The following is a 23,208-nucleotide window of genomic DNA, read 5'->3' on the forward strand; positions in this document are numbered from 1 at the left end:
AATAGCATCCCTTTAACTTGATACTTTTCCCTATCTGACTATTCTTGAACCAACTTCTTGTGCGCCTCACTTTTTCTACTGGTTTCCTCTGTATCTGCTTTTATAATTATTTTGCATGTGGTACATTGAATACTTCAGTAAAGTCTAGGTAAGGGATAGTTTCAAAATATTTATTGCCTGAAAGATAGGCATTGTCTTAACAGACTTGTAGGAATTGTCAGGTGTGTTTTACACTTAGAAAACACCCTTGCACTGCACTACTTCTTTACTTAATGTTCTTGATTATCTCTTCTTTTAAAAGATAAGAACATCCTGAAAGCTGAGTTTAAGTGCTGCAGAGGTTGGACAGAAAGGCCTGTTGATGCCTGAATCATTTTTTTCTCTTAGAAACACATATTCCAGTTAGCTGATAAAGGTAGAGTGAGTATGTCTACTAATGTAAAGTGTAAGTTCTTCAGTCAGCTGTGCTCCTGGACCTGTAGTTTAATGTCTGGTTGTTAGGAGTTCTGGGGACAGATCCTCTGGTCTTCTCTGTTAAAGCAGGTTATGGGCCTGAGTTTTGTTCTGCTGAGTGTTCTGCTCAGGCGTAACTTCCGTATCATTACCTGTATTGTCATTACCTAGCCTTTGGCCTCTCTGTACAGTAACAGCATTCTTGCACACGTGTACAGAGCCACAGAAAATACTGGTTTGGGGGTTTAGATTATACCTAATCATCCTGGATTTCTGTTTCATCCTGGTTGGTCCATTCATTTGTATTCTCTTTTCTATACGGCTGAACAACCTGTTGTTTGTTCTTACTATCTTTTGTGAGGCTTTGCCCAGTTTGACTTCTCATCAAATTTCACTTCATCTCTGCATTCCTTGACTTCTAAGGCTATTGTGATTTGGGGTTTGTTTGTGGTTTTTAATTGCTGAAGGTTTGTTGTTTAGAGTTACTCAATCCATTTGGCCTTGGAAAAACTTTCTTTTTTCTTTTTCTACAGAGAAAAAAAAGAATCTATGAGGAATCTGACTTGAAGAAATGTCAGGCCTGTTTGATGTCTGAAGTCCAAAGCTACTCTGGGTTTTCTAAAGAATTGTTTAGTAAAGAATAATTTTTCAGAGTTATGTCAAACTTTCCCCACTTGAATTCAGACACTTACTTTCAGTCATGCTTTGTTATTCTATTTAACTTACTCAAGACAAACTGGTTTGTCATTAATTGACCCAAACTTACTTGTGAGGACAGGGTCTTCTGTGCTGTTACTATTTTTCAAGGTTAAAATGCCCTCTTTTGATATAGTAAGAAAAAATTGATTGAACCCAGGAATGTCTGAACTTGTATTGTTGTCAGAAATGTCTCTTCTCTGACCTATCTAAGAAAGAGAAATAATCCATAGTACAGTCTTAGTGTTACTAATCTATTGTTAGGAACATCTATTAATGCGATAATCTTACACAGAGGTACTTCTGTGGCAGTTAAGATGCAGTGCCCAGGGATGTTCTGAACACAGGCGCCTGCTGCACGGCACAGCCCAGCCCATGTCAGTGCCACTCAATTTCTTGCTTCCCAAACAGGGTTGCTGCATGCAGCCTGCCTCATGGGAATGGCCCCTGGAACATGAACTGAAAAACCCATGCCAAAGAGTTAATGGTGATTAAAATGAGCCATATTCACATTGGAGAACGCTTTAGCAGTTTATTAGTGTCAACTATATTGTTACAGAGCCTGGAAACACTAAGGCTCCCAGGCACATCTGGATTTATTATTGTAGGTGCCCTCTCATAATAATGGTTTACAGCATTATTTGATGCATGGTATTCTTGTTTGTTTAGCCTGTGAAAATATAGTGACATGCCTGTCTCTTCTGACTTTTTTCTGCTTTTCCTAGACAACATTTGTGATTTTTTTTTAAAAACTAATCTTCTTATGTGATACTTCTGCATTAGTTCTGTTATTCCTGATGCTAATACAGCCTTAGCTTTGCTTTGAGTTCCTCAGTTGTATTGCCCAGGCTCTATATTGCTTCTGTTTTCAGATATTCAGTTGTCCTTCACCCATTTGTGGTCTAGCTCTGCCAAAGTAAACACAGTTCTGTCATTGTTTTCAGCTGTTCTGGTCAAATGCTTCTGTCGTACATTTATGCAGGCAAAAGCCACGGTTGGTGATTGCAAGTCTTTCCCAAATAGCAGTGACCAAAGCTGTTACAACAGATGAGAATGACTTGCAAATACCATTTTTATCATGGACAGATACCCTAAATTGTTTCTGTAAAGCCTGTTGCTAAATCTTTTTGCCTTTTGGATCATTTTTATACCCTCAGCCGTTAAGTTGAAAAGGGAAAAGAAAAAAACAAAAAAAACCCTAGGAGAAATCTACTAAAGATTGCTTCTACTTCTGTATCAGACTGTGGGTGGGCAGGTTGGATACACAATCTGCGGCAGCCTGTTTCCTTGACCCTTAGTTTCACATGTCCTCACATGAAGTGCCATCAGTGACTGCTTTCGCTTTCCATTCAAAATCCTTTCTTACATCCAGCCACTTTATCATCTGGCGGATAAAGCAACATTTTTTCCTTCCCATTGCAGACCCGTTATTTCTTAGCTATGGGGTGTGTCATGAAATTCTTATTCACTCCCTTCAAATTGTCCTTCCGTTTGTTTGTCTTTTTATGTTGTCATAGTAACTGTAAGCTCCTCTGTTTTTCCCTTCTCTTCTTGAGAGACTTGCTGCTCCATTCCTTTCCCTTACACCCTGTTTCAGCCTGGTATTATTTTTATCTGTAGTAGGCCTGTTACTCAGCTCGTTTCTATTCAACTGTTTTCTTAGCCAGTAACTACATGTTTTAGGATACTGTTAAGAAAATTCCTGCACTTTCTTCCCCCCGCCCCAGTTGTAGCCTCATTTTGCTTATCCTTGACTGCATCCAAGTGTTTGTCAGGACTTCAGCATTTGTTTCAGCTGTTGCTCCAGTTCTTGGATCTTCTTTTGAAAGAGTTCTGACATGTGATGTGTCAGGCAGTTGGAAATAATCTTGGACATTACATTAGTACAGGATTCCCCAAGAGAAGCATTTCTTGTACTACATTCCCAGAGGTCCTCTGCTTTTGCACATTAACCATAACTGTGCATAAAACTGGAAAAAGTACATGCTTGTTTAAAGACACGTGATATCGACAGGATACGTTTTTCAGGATTAGAAGAAAAATTAATGCAAAATTGAATGAGAGGCTTTGTGTAGGATTAGGCTATCTACTTTTTCCTTTTTTGCTTTCTAACCCAAGAACGGGGGCTCATTTGGGATTTTGGTTTTATGTTTATTTTAGCTTTCACATTGGTCAGAATAAATTCTGTCTTTAAAGACAGATTTCTTTTTGCTTTTGGCTTCTTGCATTCTTAATTCATGGGGGCATTTCTGTTTTCTTCTTTTTTTTCTTGTTTTTTTTTTTTTTCTATTTTATTATTCACTGTTTAGGAGGATACAGCAACTGGAAACCTCCAGTGCAGTGCAAAATTTACAATTACCTTAAGAGGATTGGATGTTTCTTTCTTCATCCACGTTGCGGTACCAGAAGAGAAGCAGCAGACTTTGCTCTCTGTGTTCATGTAAGTTAGTGCATGCTTTCTTTATTGTGTTTCTGCACCCAGAGAAGAGTGGCAGATGATATCTGCTGTTGATGTTAAGTACTAATTACAGATGAGATTGTTAGACTCTCTTCATGTGACTTCCATGTCCACTAAAAAGAATGATAAACCTTTCACTGAATTGAGTGGAGACAGCCTGTTAAGTGATTTACTTTTTTTTTTTTTCTTCTTCTTCCTGTAAGAATAAAATGTTAGCCCAAATAGTACATCAGTCTGTTGTGGAGGGGAAGGGAGCCGGTTAGGAAATGAAGAATAAAACCCCATAATTCTTACAGTTTCTGTTTCAGGGAAAAATGTAACTCCTGCCTCTCGCTTCAAGTAGCCCAAATCCAGAGCCATCTTTAAGATGGAGTTGGATGGGTGCCAGTTTCGGCTGTTGGGCTGACAAAGAGCAGTGCTTCTGTTAGTAGACCTAGGGCTTTGGCTGGGTTGGGAGAGGTGCAGGTGAAGGACAAGAATCTGGAATGCCATGAGGACTCATGTTCTTAATATGGTGCTTTATCAGTTAGATAAAACTACTTAAGAATCTAATTATACAATATAAGCATGTTTTGCAACAGTGTTTGTATGTTACATTACACTTTTTCATGATTCTTAAAATGCTCTGCACAGATGACTTGTTTTATATGGAGGTGTCTCTGAAATGCTGCTTTTTAGGAGTTTGTTCCATACTCCATCTGTACTGTTCTGGTAGCCATTTTCTGTATCTATTGTCATATGTATAGAATAAATGCAGTGTCAGACTGCTGAAATAATACCTTTCACAGTCATATAGCATACATCAGACCATAAAAGCAGAGGCAAGTTGCTGTAGAACGCTTTCCTATGAAGACCCGTCTTACAAAAAACTAGCCAAGCTCCACGAGATAAAAACGTGATTTCAGTTCAACAGTGGTACTTTGTTTCCGTACAGGCTGGTCGTCTGGATGAGCACCTGCCCAAGCAAATTCCTTTCACTGTACTTTCTGGAGACAAAAGCTTCCTGGAACTGGAAACTCAATTTAAGATGACCCAGCGATCAGCTCGCATCCTAAATCCTCACCATATCGAAGGAGACATGATGTGTGCTTTGCTAAATAGCATTTCAGATACCACAAAAGGTAGAATGTAAACATTAAACACAGTCTTTCCAGCAAACCAATAGTTCTTTGCAATAAAAGAATTGAACACCTGCTGCTAACACAAGCTGTTGCTTGATGCTTCTTGTATTGCCCTAGTACTTCAGTGAAATATGGATCAGAAAATCAGTTTGCTTGGAGCAAGCTTTAAAAGCAGACCTAATTAAGCATTTTTATTCAACGTAACAAACTCTGTCCTCCCTGTGTTCTTTATTACAGCAGGAGACAAACTGTTGTTTCAGTCTGAAAACTCCTTTCAAAGAGAAGCTGTTTAGACCACTCTCATTTGCATATTTGTCAATTTATACTGAAATCTGCTTTGCGTGGTTGTTCTGAGCCTGAAACAAATGTGACCCTGCTAAAGCATCATTATTTCCCAAAATATCTCTGCCTATTTTAACTCTGATTGTCCCCGGCTACTTCTAATGTTTTCACTGGCACGTGGCTCACACATCTGTTTGGAGGAAAGAATATCAATGAAAGCTTTTAAGTTCTCTAGCATGTCATATTCTAATTCATGGCACACTAAAATGATCACGCTGGTTTTATATAGGATAATCAAAGAGGTTTGAGACAGCTCAGCTCTGGTATCCTTTGCATGAAAATGAGCTGAGTTTTAATACTTCTCAGTATTTTAAAATATCTTGAAGTAAAGTTTTCCTAGAACACCTGACATTTCTCTGTAGACATGTTATTGCTTTTCCTGGCTTCTTGTTGTGGTTTTGGGGACTTGTAAGTTGAGTGCATATTATAGAAAGTTGTTTCTGAAATAGCCCTAAACTGTTTTCAGAAAAATACACTGCTAGTGTTGATGCAGGTGTATGAGAGCTATCACATGGTGCTGCTGTTCTTGGAGTGCTAGCACTGAATGGTGAATTGGCATCGAATGATTAAATGGAAAAGGGAAGATAGGATAATTAAATGGTTTCCTGAAAAAAAATTATCTGTGGTGAGCTGAAATTTATTTATGTGCTTCTGATACAGAAAAGGTGCTTATGGAGGTTTCTGGCCACCCTAGGCATTTACTAGTCTAGATTTTTCAGCTGGATTATGGAGATGTGATTCCCAGCCAGAAGCAGCAATACCTGTAAAATTTCTTGGCATAGTTAATTACAGAACTATCATTTTCACTAGTGCAGTTTATTTTGCTCAAGGGGGAAGATTACTTCTCTCCACAGTTATCCATAAAGCTACACATTGAATCACTGCATTCCCACTATAGATGTTTTCTTTGTAGAGCGCACTGAAATTCCTAGATTAATGGATCTCTTCTAATGTAATTATAGCTATAGCTATATTAATGTGGGAGGCTGTTTTTGCTTCGGGAGCTTTGCATGTTTTGGGGAGGAAGCTCTGGAAGAGGGGTGTAACTTGCAAGCAGTCAGTTTAAGTCAATGTAGCTGTAGGGGCTTCCTTTCTTGTACAGTTTGTCGTGTGACTTAACGATACGAGATGGTGAGGAGAGGGGAATGACTGTTTTGCTACATAAGGGTAGTCTAGCTCCCTGCCTATGTAGCTTTGCTAATATAACTTTATTCACCGCTGTATCCTGGCTCAGAGGTGTGAAGACTGAGCTAACTATTTTTTGTGTATAAATTATAGTCCAGTATTTTTCTTATATTGGTCTTGCTTTCAGAAGCTTCCTAATCTAACCTCTCTAGCAATGTCCTTTACTACATTAATACTTAATTTACTATTACGGTGATGGGCACTACTGAGAGGCCCCAAACATTAACTAACTGGCTAGCTGATCATTGTGCATCCCACTTAAATTGTGCATGTGGTCATTATAAAAAAAACCAAACAACATATACTTTGAGCAGGAAGGTGGTGGGAATTGTGCATGAGTCCTTTGGCTCTCGGCATTCCCTGTCAAACTTGTAAGGAACAGAATTGTCAAAGCTGATGGTAGGTTAGGGGTCAATCATACCCATCCACTGACAGGAATGCCACAACTTCTTGGTTGACAAAAGTGATTTTTTTTTAAGTTGATGGCTTTAGGTTACCTATATTTCTCACGGTCTTATTCAAATGAGATCCTTTATTGACTGAGCTCTTAAGTAAAAGAGACTTTTTTTTTTAATAATAAGAGGACCAAATTTTTTTGAGTATTTCTTCTCATTTCTTTTAAAGACCCAGACTGTCTCATGAGACTGTCAAAATCAATGGTGTAGTGATATACTATGTTGTTTGTCAAATAGCTGTTGCACCTCTTTCACTGACCCATAAGGTTTGTTTCTACTGTGCTCAAGTGGAGTTGTCAGCCTGCATCTTCAGTCTGCTAGTATTGCCTGAAGAGTTTAAATACTGCTGAATGCAGCTTCTGTGAGAGTTTGTATTTGGGAGAGCAGGATTTAGCTTCATTTTGATGAATGCTGCTAAGCTTCCTAGCCCCCACTATCCCAAAAAGCTTCTGGTTTACATACAGCCAGCAAAAGAATTTAAAAAGAGTTAAGAATTAATTTACAGAAGACATTGAGCATAATTGCTTGCCTTCTCAGTATTCAAGTTTTTGTGGGCACTGAGGTCCAATTTGAATACCACATCTGACCCCAGTCTCTGCTTTTTCTGAACCTTCAGTTAACACAGACTGTGAATGACTAAAGATAGGACACAGTCTCCAGCCCCCACTGTCCAAAGAGGGCTGAATGTGAAGGGCATGAGCATCTGCAGTGTGCTGCACCATGAATGAATGATAGTTACTCTAGTAAGAATCTATTCCTTTATTTACACAGTTATCGCCATGGCCACAGCCTCTTGCAGTACGGAGTGATAAGGAAGTCACCTTTGAGTTGTAACCTTGTGTTTAGCTACAACAGGAAGTTATTATTGGCTTTGGTATGTCAGTGGCATCTCTTGTGTGCGTCTTTGAATAGATGTATATGCCCTAGGGAGAAAGCAATGTATTAAGACCTAAGATAATGAGTCTGAACAAGAGTTGTAGCCAAGTAGATGAACTGGGAAGACCTCACCACTCAGATGATACAAAAATAATCCTCAAGGTTTAGTTTAATCTGGTGGTGAATTTTAGAGAGGTGTCTAAAATGAAGGTTAAATGAAAGTCTGAGTGACCATCATGGTATTGGCCAGTTTCCAAAAAATGCAACTGGAGGAGGGTTGGGGATTGAGAACTTTTTAGTCATGCTACACTTGTGAACAGATGAATGAGCATTTCTAGGGAGAGATATATAGAGTGAAGCTTTAGTTTGCATGGAGGAATACAGGTCTTGTGTATTTGTGAACCCTCAGCAGAGAGTAGCTGTACTTGCATTTACAGATGATGTTACCTTAATGAAGAAACGGCGATTAGAGCAGTAAGTATTGGCGGAGAGTATGTAGGGAGGATCCTCCAGGGACGTTTTGAGGAAGGAATAAAGGAAAGGATTCTGGAAGCCAAGTAACAGTATTTTAAAATCAGCATGATCACACACACTGAATGTGATTGCTAGTGAAGCTAAGGATGGGATATTCTTAAGTTTTTGGCTGAGTAGTTACTAGGATCCTGAATAATGTAACTTTAATGGTATTCTTAAGGTAAGGTAGCATTAAAACTTAAGACATCAACTGTAAAAGGAAAAGGGTCAGTGGTTGGAGAGACACTGAGTTAAGTGTGATATTAACATCATCATACACTGAGATAGGAAAGAGGCAGCTGAGACTGGGAGTTACTGAAAAGAGTAAGAGAATGAGCATTGTAGGAGAGAAGTGGAGGTAGGGTGTGAGACTGCACAATGTGTGAAGTAGTCAGGAGGTATATTAGGAAGTTGTGCAGCAAGGGAGGAGGACTGAGAAAGAGAAATCAAGTCTCTGGTGAGACAGAGGAACTGGTAAACCTGATGGAAATTATTAAGGGGATAGTGGTAACTGGGGAGGTTGCAAGAGAAGTGGATCCAGATATCAGGGTGGAGGGGTGGAATTATGCTGAGCCATGTTGGCAGCTAATCCAAATTCAAGCTGTGGCACTTTGTTGTCAGGACAGTGGGTGGCGCTTGGATTCTGTGAAAGTTTACCAGTCTCTTCCCAGAATAGGTTTCAATGAGGGACTCATGAAATGTCAGAAACTCCCTATATTTCATCCTATCTGTAAGGTTAATCTTTCTGAGCTCTATATTCATCCAGAATTTGCTTTCCTGTTTTTTTGTTCTTCCAGCAGGAATTTGGCAATACTTGTGGACAATAGTGAGCAATAGGATTTCTTTGAGAGAATAGATATGGTCAGAGTTTCTTAGTTGTTTAATTAATAAAATGTACTAGAGAAGAGGCTATATCTTAAGGTCTCTTGGCTGAGAAACTGGGCAATTGCTTTTCCTGTGACCTCAGACGAGTTGTGAGCTACAGAATGTGCTGAGGATTTTAACAAGAAAGACAAGGCATGCCTGATTTCTGCAAATTAAACATTCTCATTTACTCTTCATCATCAGAAGATGCCAGCAGTACCAGGAGTACATGCTAATGAAGTGTGGACTAGATGAGCAAACTGTGAGGTGGACCGAAAACTGGCTGAACTGACCTGGAACATGGTGATCAGTGGCATGAAGTCCAATTGGAGGCTAGTAACCAGCTGTGTACCCCAGGGGTCGATACTGAGTCTGGTCCTGTTTAATGTCTTCATTAATGACCTAGATGGTGGGGCAGAGTGTACCCTCAGCAGGTTTGCTCATGACACAAAAGTGGGGGTGGCAGCTGATACACTGGAAGGTTGTGCTGCTGTGCAGAGGAACCTTGATAAGGAAGAAATGGGCTGAGAGAAACCTCATTAAGTTCAACAAGAAATGCAGAGTTCTGCACCTGGGGAGGAACAACCCCAGGCAACGATATATGCTGACCAGGGGTCAACCAGCTGGAAAAGAGTTTTGCAGAAAAGGACCTGGGGTTCCTGGTGGACACCAAGTTGACCATATGCCAGCAATGTGCTCTCAGGGCTAAAGAAGGTCGACAGAACCCTGGGCTGCATTAGGAAGACTGTTGCCAGCTGATTGAGGGAGGGGGGTCCTTTTCCTCTAAGCACTGGTAAGGCCATAACTGTCACGTTCTGAGCTCCCCAGTACAGTATCTTTTTGGTAATATTCAAAAGCCATCTGGACAGAGTCCTGGGCAACTGGCTCTAGGTGATCCTGCTTGACCAGGGGGACTGGACAAGATGACCTCCAGAGGGCCCATCCCACCTCAGCCATTCTGTGATACTTGCATGTATATTCTTAATTGGAACCCAAGATCTCCTTGAAAGCAGAATTCAGTCACAGGGTACAGACACGCTACAAGCAACACCAGATCAAGCACAATGGCCTGTCCCATGTGGAAAAGCAGCCTGGTGTCTTCTGACTTAAATGTATCTGTTCGATCAGTTGGCCCTTCCTTCTCTTTGCTTGACCAGTGATGAGTTCCACACTAACAGTTCTCGCTGCCTAGCCCCTAAAGGAAGCTGAATTCCATCCTCCTGCCCCCATATTTGTTGGAGCATTTCTGCCTAGGATTTTTGCCTGCAGACAGCATTTCTTCTGACAGTTACAGTCTTATATGGCTTTATGGGAATCAGGAATAAGAAAATCTTAAAATTCTCATCTTTACTGGTTTTGTGCCTTTAGTTTTTGCTCTGTGTAGGCTTGGGGAGGGTGGGGATGGGGGAACACTGAGGACAAGCATAATGATGTTTTTCATTACAGAAAGTCAGTGTAACTTGGTATGCTGTCAAGCCTTTGCATAAAAAACTGCTAAATAAGATTTGGTCTTTGTTAGCCTCTTAATAGGTTACCTTTCACCAGCTCAAGTATTTCAGAGAATCCATGGGAAGTTGAATGTGCGTTAATACAGTCAGGTAAAGGGGAGAGAAGTCTTGCAAATAATGACCTGTGAAGGCACAGAGTAGCTCATGAGACTTTTAATATGGTTCATAACCACATTTGACTCCAAATATATTTTTTCCCCTCAAACTAACACAAGATCATCAGTACTAATTGTTTTCAAGTTTCATAGTTTCTGTCAGTGGAGTGGTGTCTTCAACTATGCTTTAAGCAAACATGTTCTCTGTGACATTGTAACTATCGTCATGTCCCGCTCAGACGAGGGAGACAAGTGACTTAGATTTATAAATCCCCAATGGAGAGGACAATGGTGAGACAAGTCTCAAAGTCCATCCACTGACATTTATTAATTTCTCACTGTGTACTAATTGGATACATAATAATTGGCTACATATATAACGAGTTATGGCAAGTGATAGTCTGCCTACCATTATTTAATGGTAATAAGGGAAAAGGGAGAAAAGGAGAGAGACAGACAGAATAGAGAAATAGAGATCACCAGTCCAGGTTCCTGCATTGCTCCCATCCGAGTTTCAGGGATGCATCTGTCATCTTCACTTCATGTCTTTGCTTCTTCATGTCGTCTTTTTTCTTTCTGTATCTCATTCCTCGCCCCCCCTCAATTTATACACACTTTCCTTGGGTCTGTCCCCTAGGTTGACCCACATACCTATGTATTACAGGTATTTGGAGGAGTAAGGTGCTTCAAGCGATGATGTAACTAGCATGATCTTGTTATCTTCATTAGCATATGCAGGTGCATCAACTTTAATATGCATTTTGTGGATAATGAAGCAAAGGTCATTTACGAGACAGATGGCCCTTGAAACTTTACAAGATGCATCAGAGCAGAACTGTCCTGCCTTCACAGGGCTCCCTCTTCCAGCTGCATCCTGTGCTATCCGGGCAGCCTTATCAGCTCCAAACTCCACACTGTTCATGCCATGACTATAGTTTCATTACTTGTGAGTGTTTGAGACATTTCTCAGTTTGGAGGGCCTCTGCTCCCTGCCATCCCTTACCTTTTGCAGGCTGTTTTTCTTGGTTCTTGTTTCTCGCAGGCCTGTTTCAGGGAGTTACAAGTTGTCTCTCACAGCTATTGAGTAGTATTTAGTTGTTGCATATCAGGTGCAGTGATAAATCATGGGGCAGGCAGCTTGTTTTAAAAATGTTTAAATGTTTTCCATGCCAGTTTGGATATACCTCTGTTCCAATATGAATGTGTGACCTGTGTTATTACAGTGGTATAATTAAGGTGGTGTGACTAGCAAAACATTTCAGCAAGATGAGGCCTGCATTAAACTTTCTTAATGAACTAAAATAATAATTCTATCTACAAATCCTGTTTTAGCATTCATAACTGTCCTAATTGACAGTAGTCAATTTAGCTGCTGATCTGCTGTATTCTGAAAAATAAGTGTCAAGTTAGCCTGTTGCCTGGGCTGGGGCAGCCAGGAGTAAGCAGGAAAGTGCTTCCTCCAACAGTGTGTCAGTGGGTTGCCATCATGGCTGCTTCTGTGGTGAATGCTAACTGACTCCATAACCAGTTCCAGGAAAAGTATCTTCTTTAGATCTTATCTGAAAGGAACTCCTAGATTTCTGACTACTCCTATCCTGTGCTGTTTAACCATCTATGCAAGATGCCAATCAGAAGAATATTGCCTTGCCTGTTTGGCAGCACGTTTTGTCAAGTCACCTAAAAAGCTTCTACAAGCCTTCAGAAAAGTGCTCATAATGCTTTTTGATATGAAATGGTACCAAACCAGAGACCCTCTTGTACTATGCCTTACTGCTCACACAAACTCAGTTCTTCCATTATACTTACACCAAGAAATGAGTTAGAGAGTGATTGCTTCAACTTTTATGCCTTTAACAGGTACAAAACTTCTTAGAGCAGTCTGAGATGTCTTCCAGGCTAGAAGATTAAAAGGATGGTTAATAGGGCGAAGCTGCTTGTGCACTTTTTCCTCCCTTTCATAAGTTATTGTAATGACTTTTTTGAGTTGTGTGGATTTTTCTTTCTTTTGCTTTGTTTGCTTTAGAATATGACATAAAGAATAGTATCTCTTCTGCCCAGAGATAGTAGGCAGCTCCAAAAAGGATTCACAGTCAGTCTGGCAAGTGACAGGAGAAAGACCATTTTAACTGCAGTGTATATCCAGCTATTTCTGGCATCTTTGTGGGCTTCTGATCTGTTTGATACCAGCTGTTGGAGTCTGTATTCCTGGAATTGGGAAGGTCAGCAACGTTGCTGTTTGAACAAGGTATATGTGTCAGAGGTTTGAAAGCAAATTTTAGAAAGTGTACCTGTCACTTTGGATACCTAACTTGGGTCATTTAAAATGCCATAAGTCACAACAGTCAGTAAATTAGATGTCCATATCGGAATGTTCTTTGCTGGTAAACGTAATCAGGAGTACATTGGTGTACTAATAAATGTGATCACTTCAAGGGAAGTGCTTCTCTTGGTGTGACCATAGGAGACCTAGTTGACTGCAAATACTATAAGACCTCATTACAGAGACCATCTCCCAAAATAGCAATAGCCTATAGCAGGAGAATGTATACATAATGTGACTTATTGACTCGTTTATTTTTTAACCTGTAGTTTACTGAGACTGTTTAAAACAAATGAAAAAAAAAAAAAAAAACCACCTTGGGTACACCAATCCCTACTAGATACCTCAGAATAGAGCTGTCTTTCTGGAGCTGGAAACCAGCCTCATGAAGTGCATTATTTAGAAAGGGAAAGGTAGCGGAGTTTTGGCTGGGCTTGGCTATGATGAGTTAGCAGATTAAACTAAGTGTATTGACATTTTTCTTCTGTGCGACTTGAACATCTGCTGAATTGCACTGCTGAGTTGAGATATGGCACTCCATTGTTCATATGGAGTGTTTAGGCAACAAAATACAGCTACAATCATTTGTAGGCAGAGACACACTAAGATTTCTTCTCATAATTAAATACTTCATACATTTTGTAGAAAGTGAGTAATGTCTCTTTTAATAACTATTACAAAAAAACTAATGCAGTAGACACAGTAGCTTCTGTACCTATTATTTCTTGTTACTGTTTTAAAATAATATCAAATTGAAGCAGTCGGCTTCTAGATTTTGGGAAGAAAGAGAAGAAGGTAGCTGAAAAATAACTCTGTCTCTTGAGTTACTGTCTTAAACTACCACTATGATGTATTTTTACCTTGATTTTCAGATCATAACAAGTGTGTTTCTTCAAATCTAACCTACAGTTGAGTTGTTAACTTTTCTTTATTAGAAGCGATGTGTAATTTCTGTTTCATTTGTGCATTTAAGGTTCAGATAGCGAAGATGAAGATATCAAACTAACAATGAAGAGGAGCTTAGAAGAAACAAAGAAACAGGAAGGTCTGTTAATTTTTACTTTTCAGTGTTCAGGAGTGCTATTAATTATGGAAGATACAGAAACTAAATTTACAATTGGTTTTATAGCAAGTGACCTCTTAGGAATACTCTCTAAAATATGCTGGGCAATCTTGAGTAGTTAAGAACACTGTGATGAGTTATAAATAAAAAATAATTTCCTAACCTGAGAAGTATGCCAGCAGACTCAAAATCTATTTTATTGGTGCACCACAGGGTATTGTGCAATTAAAGACTTGACTGAGCTTACTTTGTACCAGTTTAATATGACTGTGGTGACTTAGAGTACTGAGTTACTGACTGAATAGTTGAACATCTGAATAAATAGTTCAAAATTAGGTATTATATCTCAACAAAGAACTCCGGGCTCCTAAAAGAGCTGTAGATTTATGCACAAGTATGAATCAGGAGTACAGCTGTCTGCTCACATCATACCTTACCTTATTTGAAATTGTTTTCATCCTTTTGCTGTTGTGCCTGGTGGTGGTGTTCATACAATTTAGCCATTGATTTTTCATAACAGACTACAGCGCACTTTGGAAATAATTTGTTTAAAAGGCTTGACTGCCCTTCCACCTGGTGGAAATAAAATGAACTTTAAAAAAATAAATAATTTTTACAAGGTCAGTGATAAAACTGATAACTGAATCTTATATTCCCAGAATTTATTCAGTTATAAATTTACCAACTGTTACTAAATATTGTTATTAAATGTACAACATATTCATTACAGTACTGCAAGTTTGCTGCACTCGGGTCCCCCTAGCACTGGGTACTGCCACCAGGGATAGCAGTGGCATTTGGTGCGTACAGGAGGTCCCAGTTCAGATGCTGCAGTGCTGAAGGCATCTGACCTTATGAAGCAGCCTGGCTGTAGCTGTGTTCTCTGCCTGCCTGCGTGGTTAATGGCAGTTCTGTCATGGGCTAAGAGGGAGTGAGGAGGCAAAACCAACCCCAGAAAAGGGTAAAAAAGGAAAAAGCACTAGCAACTGCTGAAAGAGGGGAAAGCAAAAAGCAAGTGTAGGAGGCAGAACAATCTGCTTCAGCAGCTCCAGGGCAATTCAGGTATCACTGTGCCGTTAGCAACAGAGTCACAGTTTGGACCTTATTCTTGATTCTTGCACATGCTTAGTGGCTAACTGACAATGTATTTTAATGCAAGCAGTTGTCTGCAGATGGCTTTCTGCTTTATTTTGGCTTCAAAATTTCTTTCTTGTTTCTGTGACCATGTGATGTTTTCCTTTCAGAAACGTAACAACTCTCATATCAGTAGTACCAGATGTTTAACAGTAAAGTCCAGGTGAATGAATTATGGCTCTGCTGACATGAGAAAGCATTCATTGATACTATTCTGTTCTAAATCTAGGCCTTGCATAAAATAGCCTGACAATAATTAAAGTTTTAAAATCTGTTATGCTAATACATATATAATTATTGTTCCTTTGTCATAAGAACAGACAGCTTTTTTTATAGGATGCGCTTGTGTGCTTCTAAAACAGAAGATGAATAATTCAAGAATGAGAGTGTCTGAAAGCTGCTTTATTTTTTCCAACCATATCATTGGCATTAATATTTACTGTACATATAAACCTTGTCTAACGATATTTACTTCACTAGCACCAAACAATTAGTGCCCAAAACAGCCTAAATCCAATGCAGAAACGAAGTTTCTTTTCTGAGTATTATGAAAAGTGTTTAAGAGAGGCTGTTCACAAGTCAGATGAGTTCACTGCAGTCTTCCCCACCACCATCAAGAATGTTACAGCCCTGATCTAGACTATTCTTACCATTGATACGACTTTTTCTCTACTTACGTCTGGCCTTCCTAGTAAGAGGGACAACAGTGGTGCAAAGTTAGAATGTAGATATAGGAATATCTATTGATAAGGAATTGAAATGAAAATACTGAAACCTCTCTGCTTGTCTTGTGTGTCTTTTGTTTTAATACTTTATTTTTCTTGGTGCTTACATATGGATTCTAATCTTGGTATTATTTTGACCAGTAAATATGTAGTTGCGTTATACTCTTAACTCAGAGCAGCCCAATGATTAGTTTAATACAGTGGAAGGTTGTAGAGGTTGTTCTTTGTTTTGAAGTGTCAAAAAGCTAGCATAAGACAGGAGGGAAAATAATTTTATGCTGTTTCTCTACCTTTTTTTGCAGTCTACTGGCATCACCCACAGAAGTAATTTGTTGCTTTATGTAGTAATATTAATGTAGCTGTGTTTATGACTAGTTATCAACCATAGTTTGAGGTTATAATCAGTTTTTTGTGTTTACACAGAGCAAGATGTGGAATTGGAAGAGGCTATCAAGAGAAGCCTTGAGGAAATGTAAATGAAGATACTTCAGTACACTTAACACCATGTCATTAGAGCTGCTCACAAAAATGGAAGCTTGGTTATCTATTTACAAAGGTTCAGAAATACCACTTCAAAAACACATCTGTATCGTGAATTGGTAGATTTATAATATGATGTCCTCTGTCATGCTGATGAACAGATGGAGTTTATGGATATCCACTGCAATATATTGTGTATGATAAAAATACATTTTTAAGCCTTTGCATATTCTGTTTCTAATGGATGATGACTAAGTCTCTTCAGTCTAGCTGTATAGGTTGTTGCCTAATTAGTAGGCTGGTCTTACTAGGTATTTTGGGGTTTTTAGTTGTTGTTTGTTTAAAAATGGTTCATGTATTTAATTTTTCTGTCACAAAATGTCATTGTCTTTATTTACTTTTTCATGTGGTCTTTGCAACAGATAAAAATAGTAAACTCCAATTAACTCAGATTTGCCTAGCTAATCTTGTTATAAAGAGAAGCTTAGATCCCAGGTTTAGAAATTGAACATATGGCTGAACTCTTGCCTGTGGCCAGTCTCACCTCGAAGACCATAATTTTGTCTACGTCCTGTTTGTTATAAATGTCAGAATTGGGACCACAGGCTGTACAGTTAGTTTGTTAGCTTTATTTTTATAAATGTGTATGTTTTTTCAATAGTAGCATGGTAGAGTGGTGTATTTGATGGCTTAAAGTCTGACGGGTTTGGTTCCTCTTCCTGATCTGAGGCAGGAACAACTTTTTAAGGGAACAGAAGTTAGATAAACTTTCTAGTTCCTGTTTGGAATAGATGTGAGAGAATTTAAGCTGCATTATTCTTATATACTATTGTCTTTGTTCCCTTCTGTTCATGAAGAGGTGGCCTTGGATAAATGAATGTAAATGTGTTAATTATTTTTGTACTGTCCTTATTTTAAGGTGAACAGTTTTTTCTGTTTAAAATTGTTATCTGTGCCACCTTTCTCAGTTCCTCCATTTAAAAATACCTATGCAAGCTGACCAGCTTTACCAGCCTATTATACTTCAGTTCATGATTGCTGTCAATCAGTAAGAAATTGCAATGTAATAAAATGCCAGATTGATTTTTGTATTATTATTCATTAGTCTGTGAGTTTGCTTCTAACTGCTGTAAATATAAATATTCATTATGCAAACAAATACTTTTTGAGGAGAGTAAGACAAGGGGAAGGCTAGGTTTTTCTTCTCACTCAATTCCAAAGAGTCAGAATAACTACAGCTATGTGTCACCGTGGTTAGAAAAGCTGGAAAACTAGCCCTGGTTTATTTTCTAATCATGATTCTGATATAACTGCCGTCTCTGAAATAAATAGAATTAATGAATAATCTAGTGAGTTATCTCAGCATTCATTAGCAATCATACAAATTGAAGAAACTTCAAATGATAGAAAACAGTTTGAACACTTCCAGTGCATTTGACTCTGACACCCAAGTGTTACAAAGTGAACAGGACCTCTTAATGTTTTTCTCTTGTGTCTGCAAATCTCTGATTAGTCGCACTCCTGTCTAGATCTGCTGCTGCTGAGGAAGCCCTATTGTGGAAGATTTTGAGTTGCCTTTAGCTACTGACTCAAGCTAAATCAGTTCCAGATTTTTTTTCACACCCAAGTTTTTCTAATAAAGGGTGCAGTGAGACAGAAAACAATTTTCCTCCTCAAAAACATCTCAGTCCAAGTTATAGAGGCTTTTGGGCAGGTTTTTTTCAGTGCAGACCCTAAAGTTGCAAATTTCTTTCACCTGAAAAGATGTTTCAGCTTGAGAAAGTTCTTTGCTTGGCTCAACAAATGTTTAAAACCTGGGTAGATGGTCTTCTCCAGAGTCTGCTGTGTTAGATTTTGATCATGTGCTTTATTCCTCATGACATTGTCATAAATGTAAAGTTTGCTTGTACCTGATGGGCCATCACTTAATCGGTTGCATTAAAAAAAAAGGCATGTGTGCGCACACATTCTCTATCTATACTTGGAGCTCCAGTTATTACACATATTGTATTGGCCTCTTCATCTGCTTACCAAAACAAGTAGCAAATCCCCACCACTGCTCCTATGGCTTTTATAAAACAGCTAAATAGAGTTCTAGTCTCTGTATTCTTTTTATGTTAAAAGTAGTCTCCAGAAATATCAACATCTTGAAACTTGCCCTCATTTTCTTTGGTCTCTCTGAGGTTCTCCTAACTCTCTGAAATTTTTCTTTGCAAAGTTTTCTGCCATCACAGGCTTGTAATACTCCTGTTTCCAGAAGAGCAGAGAAAATTGGATTCTTAAAACGCTGCATGTACAGACATGCGACTTGTTACTCACCACCATCTTGTGGTACTGCACCTTGTTCTTCAGCTGGAAACGGTGTCTTGTAAATGGTTGTGTTTAGAATTTAATGTTTCTGGCTGGGGAGTCTTGTTTAACTGGCTGAAATTTTTGCGGTTTGTCCTGCATATGCTGAGAGATTTGTCTGCATTTACAAGCACAACTCACCTGTTAAAAGGTGCTTCCCCAGCATCCTTTATGTCTGTACTAGACGTGATTGGTCCTGCCCTTTTTAAGAGAATTTGCTTTTCTGGTGATGTTTGAGTTCACCCTTCGTTAGTCTGAAGTTCTTTTTCTATTTATCTTTAATGAGGAAAAAGTCTGATCTCCACCTGGCTACCACCAGCTGTTCATTTTAATGCTTTTAACTTCTACATGGTGCATGCATAAGTTTTGCAAAACCGAAATGGTCACAAGTCGAAATTGGTACAAGGCTTTTCTCTCTTTGGAGCTTTTTGTGCCATATTCTTTCATATCAAACAAAATCCCTCTTTTGGTCATATTCTGAGATAAGATGAGATGCCAGATATGTCAGTGCAAGTGTTAATGAAAGTTGCTGGAGCACCAAAATATCATGCCTGCCTGCCTCTGTGGTTTAATAATATTAAAAAAAAATTAAATTGAGATTAGCTTTACTATAAGATACTTGCTTTGTATGTGGTTTTGGGTGGTGGGTTAATTTTCTTAGCTCTTCAAGGTATACAGAAATGACCACTACTGTTCCTATAGCGGTCACAGAATGCAAACCTTTAGTCAATCTTTACCAAATATGGTGAAGTTTATAGAGGTATGAAGTTACGCCGCCGTCTTTCTTAAAAGGAAAGTGTTCTATCATCTGCTTGTGCTTTCCTAGCAATGTTTACAGTGACTGCTGTAAACTGGAAGGAGGTGAGGAGGATGGATGACGAATTGTTTCAAAATTAATTTAGAAAAATTGGCTGACGTTAGCACAAAGATACTTTCTGGTAATTCTTTCCAGCTAAGTAGCTTTATTAAAGTCTGCATCTGCATATTTCTTTGACACTTCTAAACCTCAAGTTCCCTGCAGAAATTCTTAATTTAAGTGGTTTAGAGCTCAGCTGTAACAATCTGGGTCAAATAATATGGTCTGAGATATTGTAAAAGTGGATGTAAAACAAGTCAGAAAATCTATGGCAAGTGGCAAGTACATGTGAAGTGTGCACTCGGATGGCCGAGCTCTGCGTGCCTGGAAATTTAATGTAAATTTCCCTTCGTAAATCCATGCAAGTTCACTTTCCCTCACTGTGGTATCCTAATTTCTGTGAGTCCTTCTTTTTGTTTTTTTGCTCAGAGCTCCATCGACAATCAGCCAGGAGTCTGCAGCAGTACAGAATTCCCTGGCTCATTTACTAGGCACTTCTCCTCTCTGTGAGAATGAATTGCTGCATGCCCACAATGGTCATACCAGCTTTCAGGTTGGTTCTGAGATTGAGAGCTTCCTTCAGACTTCTGACAAGCTTGGGACCTCAGGGCTTGCCTACACTGTAAAATGGCTGCGATGTATACAGGCAAACCCAGGGCTAGCTTTAATTAGCACTGCTAACAACAGCTGTAGAGACACAGTAGCACAGGTTCAGCAGGTGCTAAAGTGAGGGGGCAGCCTACTGTGATAGCAGGTACAAATTTTGATTGAAAACATATATTAAATCTCCTGTTGGCCCATCTTTACTGTTGCTGTTATGGTGCTGTGGAGCCCAAGCTGGCTTTGGCTGGCTGGCCCAAGCCATGGTTGCATCCTTCTGCTATGTATGGGAACTGTTGTGTTTCCTGAACACCTGCATATAAAGAAGCTTCTTCAGATGAAGTTCCTGTAGGTGAAGGGAGGAAAATAATCTGGCATGGCATTCTTGGGTGTGGACTTTCTCTTTGATCCTATTCCATGACAGCTCATGAATAAGTGTTAGGGTACGTGACAAGGTATATATCAGGCTTTGGAATAAGGCAAAGCTGGAACGAAGGTGCTCTTTAGCATTTAGTAGTGCTTTTGGTGTAGACCATCTCCCCGGCTCTGGGACTTGCACAAATACATCAGATGTCCAAGACCTGGGAAAGTTGCTCTTTCTGCTACCTCAAGGGACCTTGTGCCCATTAATGACACTCTTCTTCCCATTGCTCTGTTTAGCAAGTGGCACCCATTTTTTACAATGCTGTAGCTGGTGCTTCGCCGCTGAGGGAGCAGTGCAGAAACCACGAGATGCTCACCCACTCCTCATGTTCTTCTTGCTGGTGCCCATAGCCAGAGCAGGGCTGTGCAGTCCATCACATGAACGTGGCTGTGGAGAAGATGAGGAGAGGGGGACATAGGCATGGCAGCAACGGCAGGCCTGACCCAGCCATCACTTTTCTTCATCACAGACCGCAAGGAGGAGGATGAAATCTGCCCTTTGTTTCAGAGGGGGGGGGGGCCTTCTTCCTCCCGTTGCCTTGTCGCTCTGAAGGACCCAATTTCTGCCTTTTGTGTCCCTAAACTTCTCCCAGTTCAGCTGTGAGTCATTTCCCTTCCTCCAGAGATGGACTCCTATCCTTCCAGCCCAGGCATCTGTTATTTTGGAAAAGCGGTGGCAACCACCCCTCTACATACCTCGGCAAGAAATAGAGGGGCAGGGGACAATCTACCCTTCTAGAGAGCAGGAAAGGTAGTTTTCATGGTCCTTCCAAGTTTCTAAATGGGAAAATATCCCAGACTGCACAGGCAGTAAAGTTGAGGCTTGTCCCAGAAGACCATTTTTGCTTTTAAACCTGCGTTTTTGTTCCATGGTTTGTGCCATTCTCACTTCTAGGGTAAAACACCATTTTGCTGTTAAAGAGGATGAGTCCTATGTGATACGTCTGGACACAGCTATAGCTGTTCTGTGCCTCTGTTTCATTACAGCTTCTACCCACGTGGAATTAAACCCCTGTGCAAGGAAAAAAATGCTCAAAGCTCTTCAGCTATTTTTATTTCTGTTTTTTAAACCCAATCTAATTGATACTTAATAAAGTGGCATGGAAAGAATAGAAGGATCCTAGGGAAAAAAATGGTTGCAAACTGTGTCATGGCTACAAATGGTTTCTGTTTAGGGTGGGAAGCGGTTTTTAATTATCTTCTACAAAGACTGTAGAGAGATGGATGGAACAATTGCTCAAATGAAGTTATTTCCATGAGCTCACAGGCAACAAGCCTTACATATCCAACTATGTAAAACAAAGAAAACTCAGGCAATTAATTTAACAAGAGCGCTTGGGACATGATACCATTCTGAATGGACAAGCCTGAGAAAACAGCTATTTTGAATCACAGTGGGATAAACATACCAAACAGTATCCCTGTGCAACAAAATCCCTCTTAGCTGGGTGCCAAAAATTGGTCTGTTAGAGCCATGGGGTATTTGCCCAAACCTGGACTTTCAGGATAAGCAAATTCCTTTTTAAATACTCACAGTAGTGGCAAGTAAAGCCTGTGTGTGACTTGAATTGCTGGAACCAACGCTGCCAGCAGGGACCTGAAGTACAAGAGATTCCGTGCGAGTTGTTTGCTAGGTTGGTATGGTGGGCGCTTGCGAGAGAGAAGGTACCGTTCTGGACTGCCAATTTAAATACGATCCCGGAACAAGTCATTACTAGATGTAGGTCCACTACCTGGCATAGAAAGAGAACATTAAACACTTTTATTTCCAGTAAGCCTTCTCCTATCATCTTGGACAATAACATCCGTTGAACGGCTTCTTTTCTGCAGGTAGTCAGGGGGCTCTTACTGTTGGCACCAGAAAGATGTGCTATCAGTGGCAGTATCTCATGTTTTTAGGAACGCTGCTCAGGTTCTTATAGTAAGGGCTATTTCTGGTTTACTTTTCTCTAACTTCTCTCTCCCATCAACAGGCTTCTGGATTTTTAAAGCATTTGTTGTTTTCCTCCCCCCCATTTCTTGTGTTTTCGGATGTTTCAGCTTTGCAGCTCACTTTTTGAACAGCTTCGTGTAAAAGTAACAGTTGTGTGGTGGGGGTTTTCTTGTTTTCTTTAATGACGGAGCAAACCAATGAACCAACTGTCAGGAACAGTTCTGGAAGGCAAATCCTCCCACTAACAGCTACCATCTCGAACAAAGTTGATATAGTCCTTGAAAACCTCATTATTCCTCCCTTAGCGTCTGGTTTAGCAAGAGACAGAGTTCCTGCTGCTTTGTCTGGTCCAGGTTCTGCTGCTTTTGTCACGGAGGGGGCTGGGGACAGAGGCGGGGGCAGCCCGGGGTCTCCCTGTGCCCGGGAAAGCTCCCCGGGAGCAGCAGAGGCGCCGCAGGGCCGCCCTGCGGGGGGCGCGTCGTGGCGGGCACCGCTCGCGGGCACCCACGTGGGACGGGGCGCGGGGCGGCACCGAGGTGCCGGCGACCCCAGGTCACGTTCGTCCCCCTGCGGGTTTTGTCCCCAGTGTGACCCCCCGGCTCGCTGGCGGGTTCAGCCTGCCGCCACCCGTGCTTCTGCTGCGGCGGCGGGGCCGGGCCGGGCGAGGCGAAGCGAGGCGAGGCGCGGCGGGCCGGCGCGCTGCGTGAGGCGGCGCCCGCGGGGCCGCGGCCCGTCGCGGAGGCGGGGTGGCCGCGGGGG

The 23,208-nt window shown here is 40.4% G+C and overlaps 1 protein-coding gene across 3 annotated transcripts in view; it reads left to right on the plus strand.

The window, feature by feature from the left end:
* ZNF451 (zinc finger protein 451) overlaps positions 1-17,385 on the plus strand; it is a 40,047-nt gene extending 22,662 nt beyond the window's left edge. For all 3 annotated transcript variants that reach the window (XM_074861769.1, XM_074861768.1, XM_074861771.1), the window contains 4 exons: positions 3,459-3,589; positions 4,542-4,728; positions 13,860-13,931; positions 16,232-17,385. In XM_074861769.1, coding sequence (XP_074717870.1) covers positions 3,459-3,589; positions 4,542-4,728; positions 13,860-13,931; positions 16,232-16,284 — 443 coding nt within the window. In that variant the 3' untranslated portion in view covers positions 16,285-17,385. The remainder of the gene's footprint in view (positions 1-3,458; positions 3,590-4,541; positions 4,729-13,859; positions 13,932-16,231) is intronic.
* The last annotated feature ends 5,823 nt before the right edge of the window (positions 17,386-23,208 follow it).

Source organism: Strix uralensis, chromosome 3, assembly GCF_047716275.1.
Source record: "Strix uralensis isolate ZFMK-TIS-50842 chromosome 3, bStrUra1, whole genome shotgun sequence".
NCBI lineage: Eukaryota > Metazoa > Chordata > Aves > Strigiformes > Strigidae > Strix > Strix uralensis.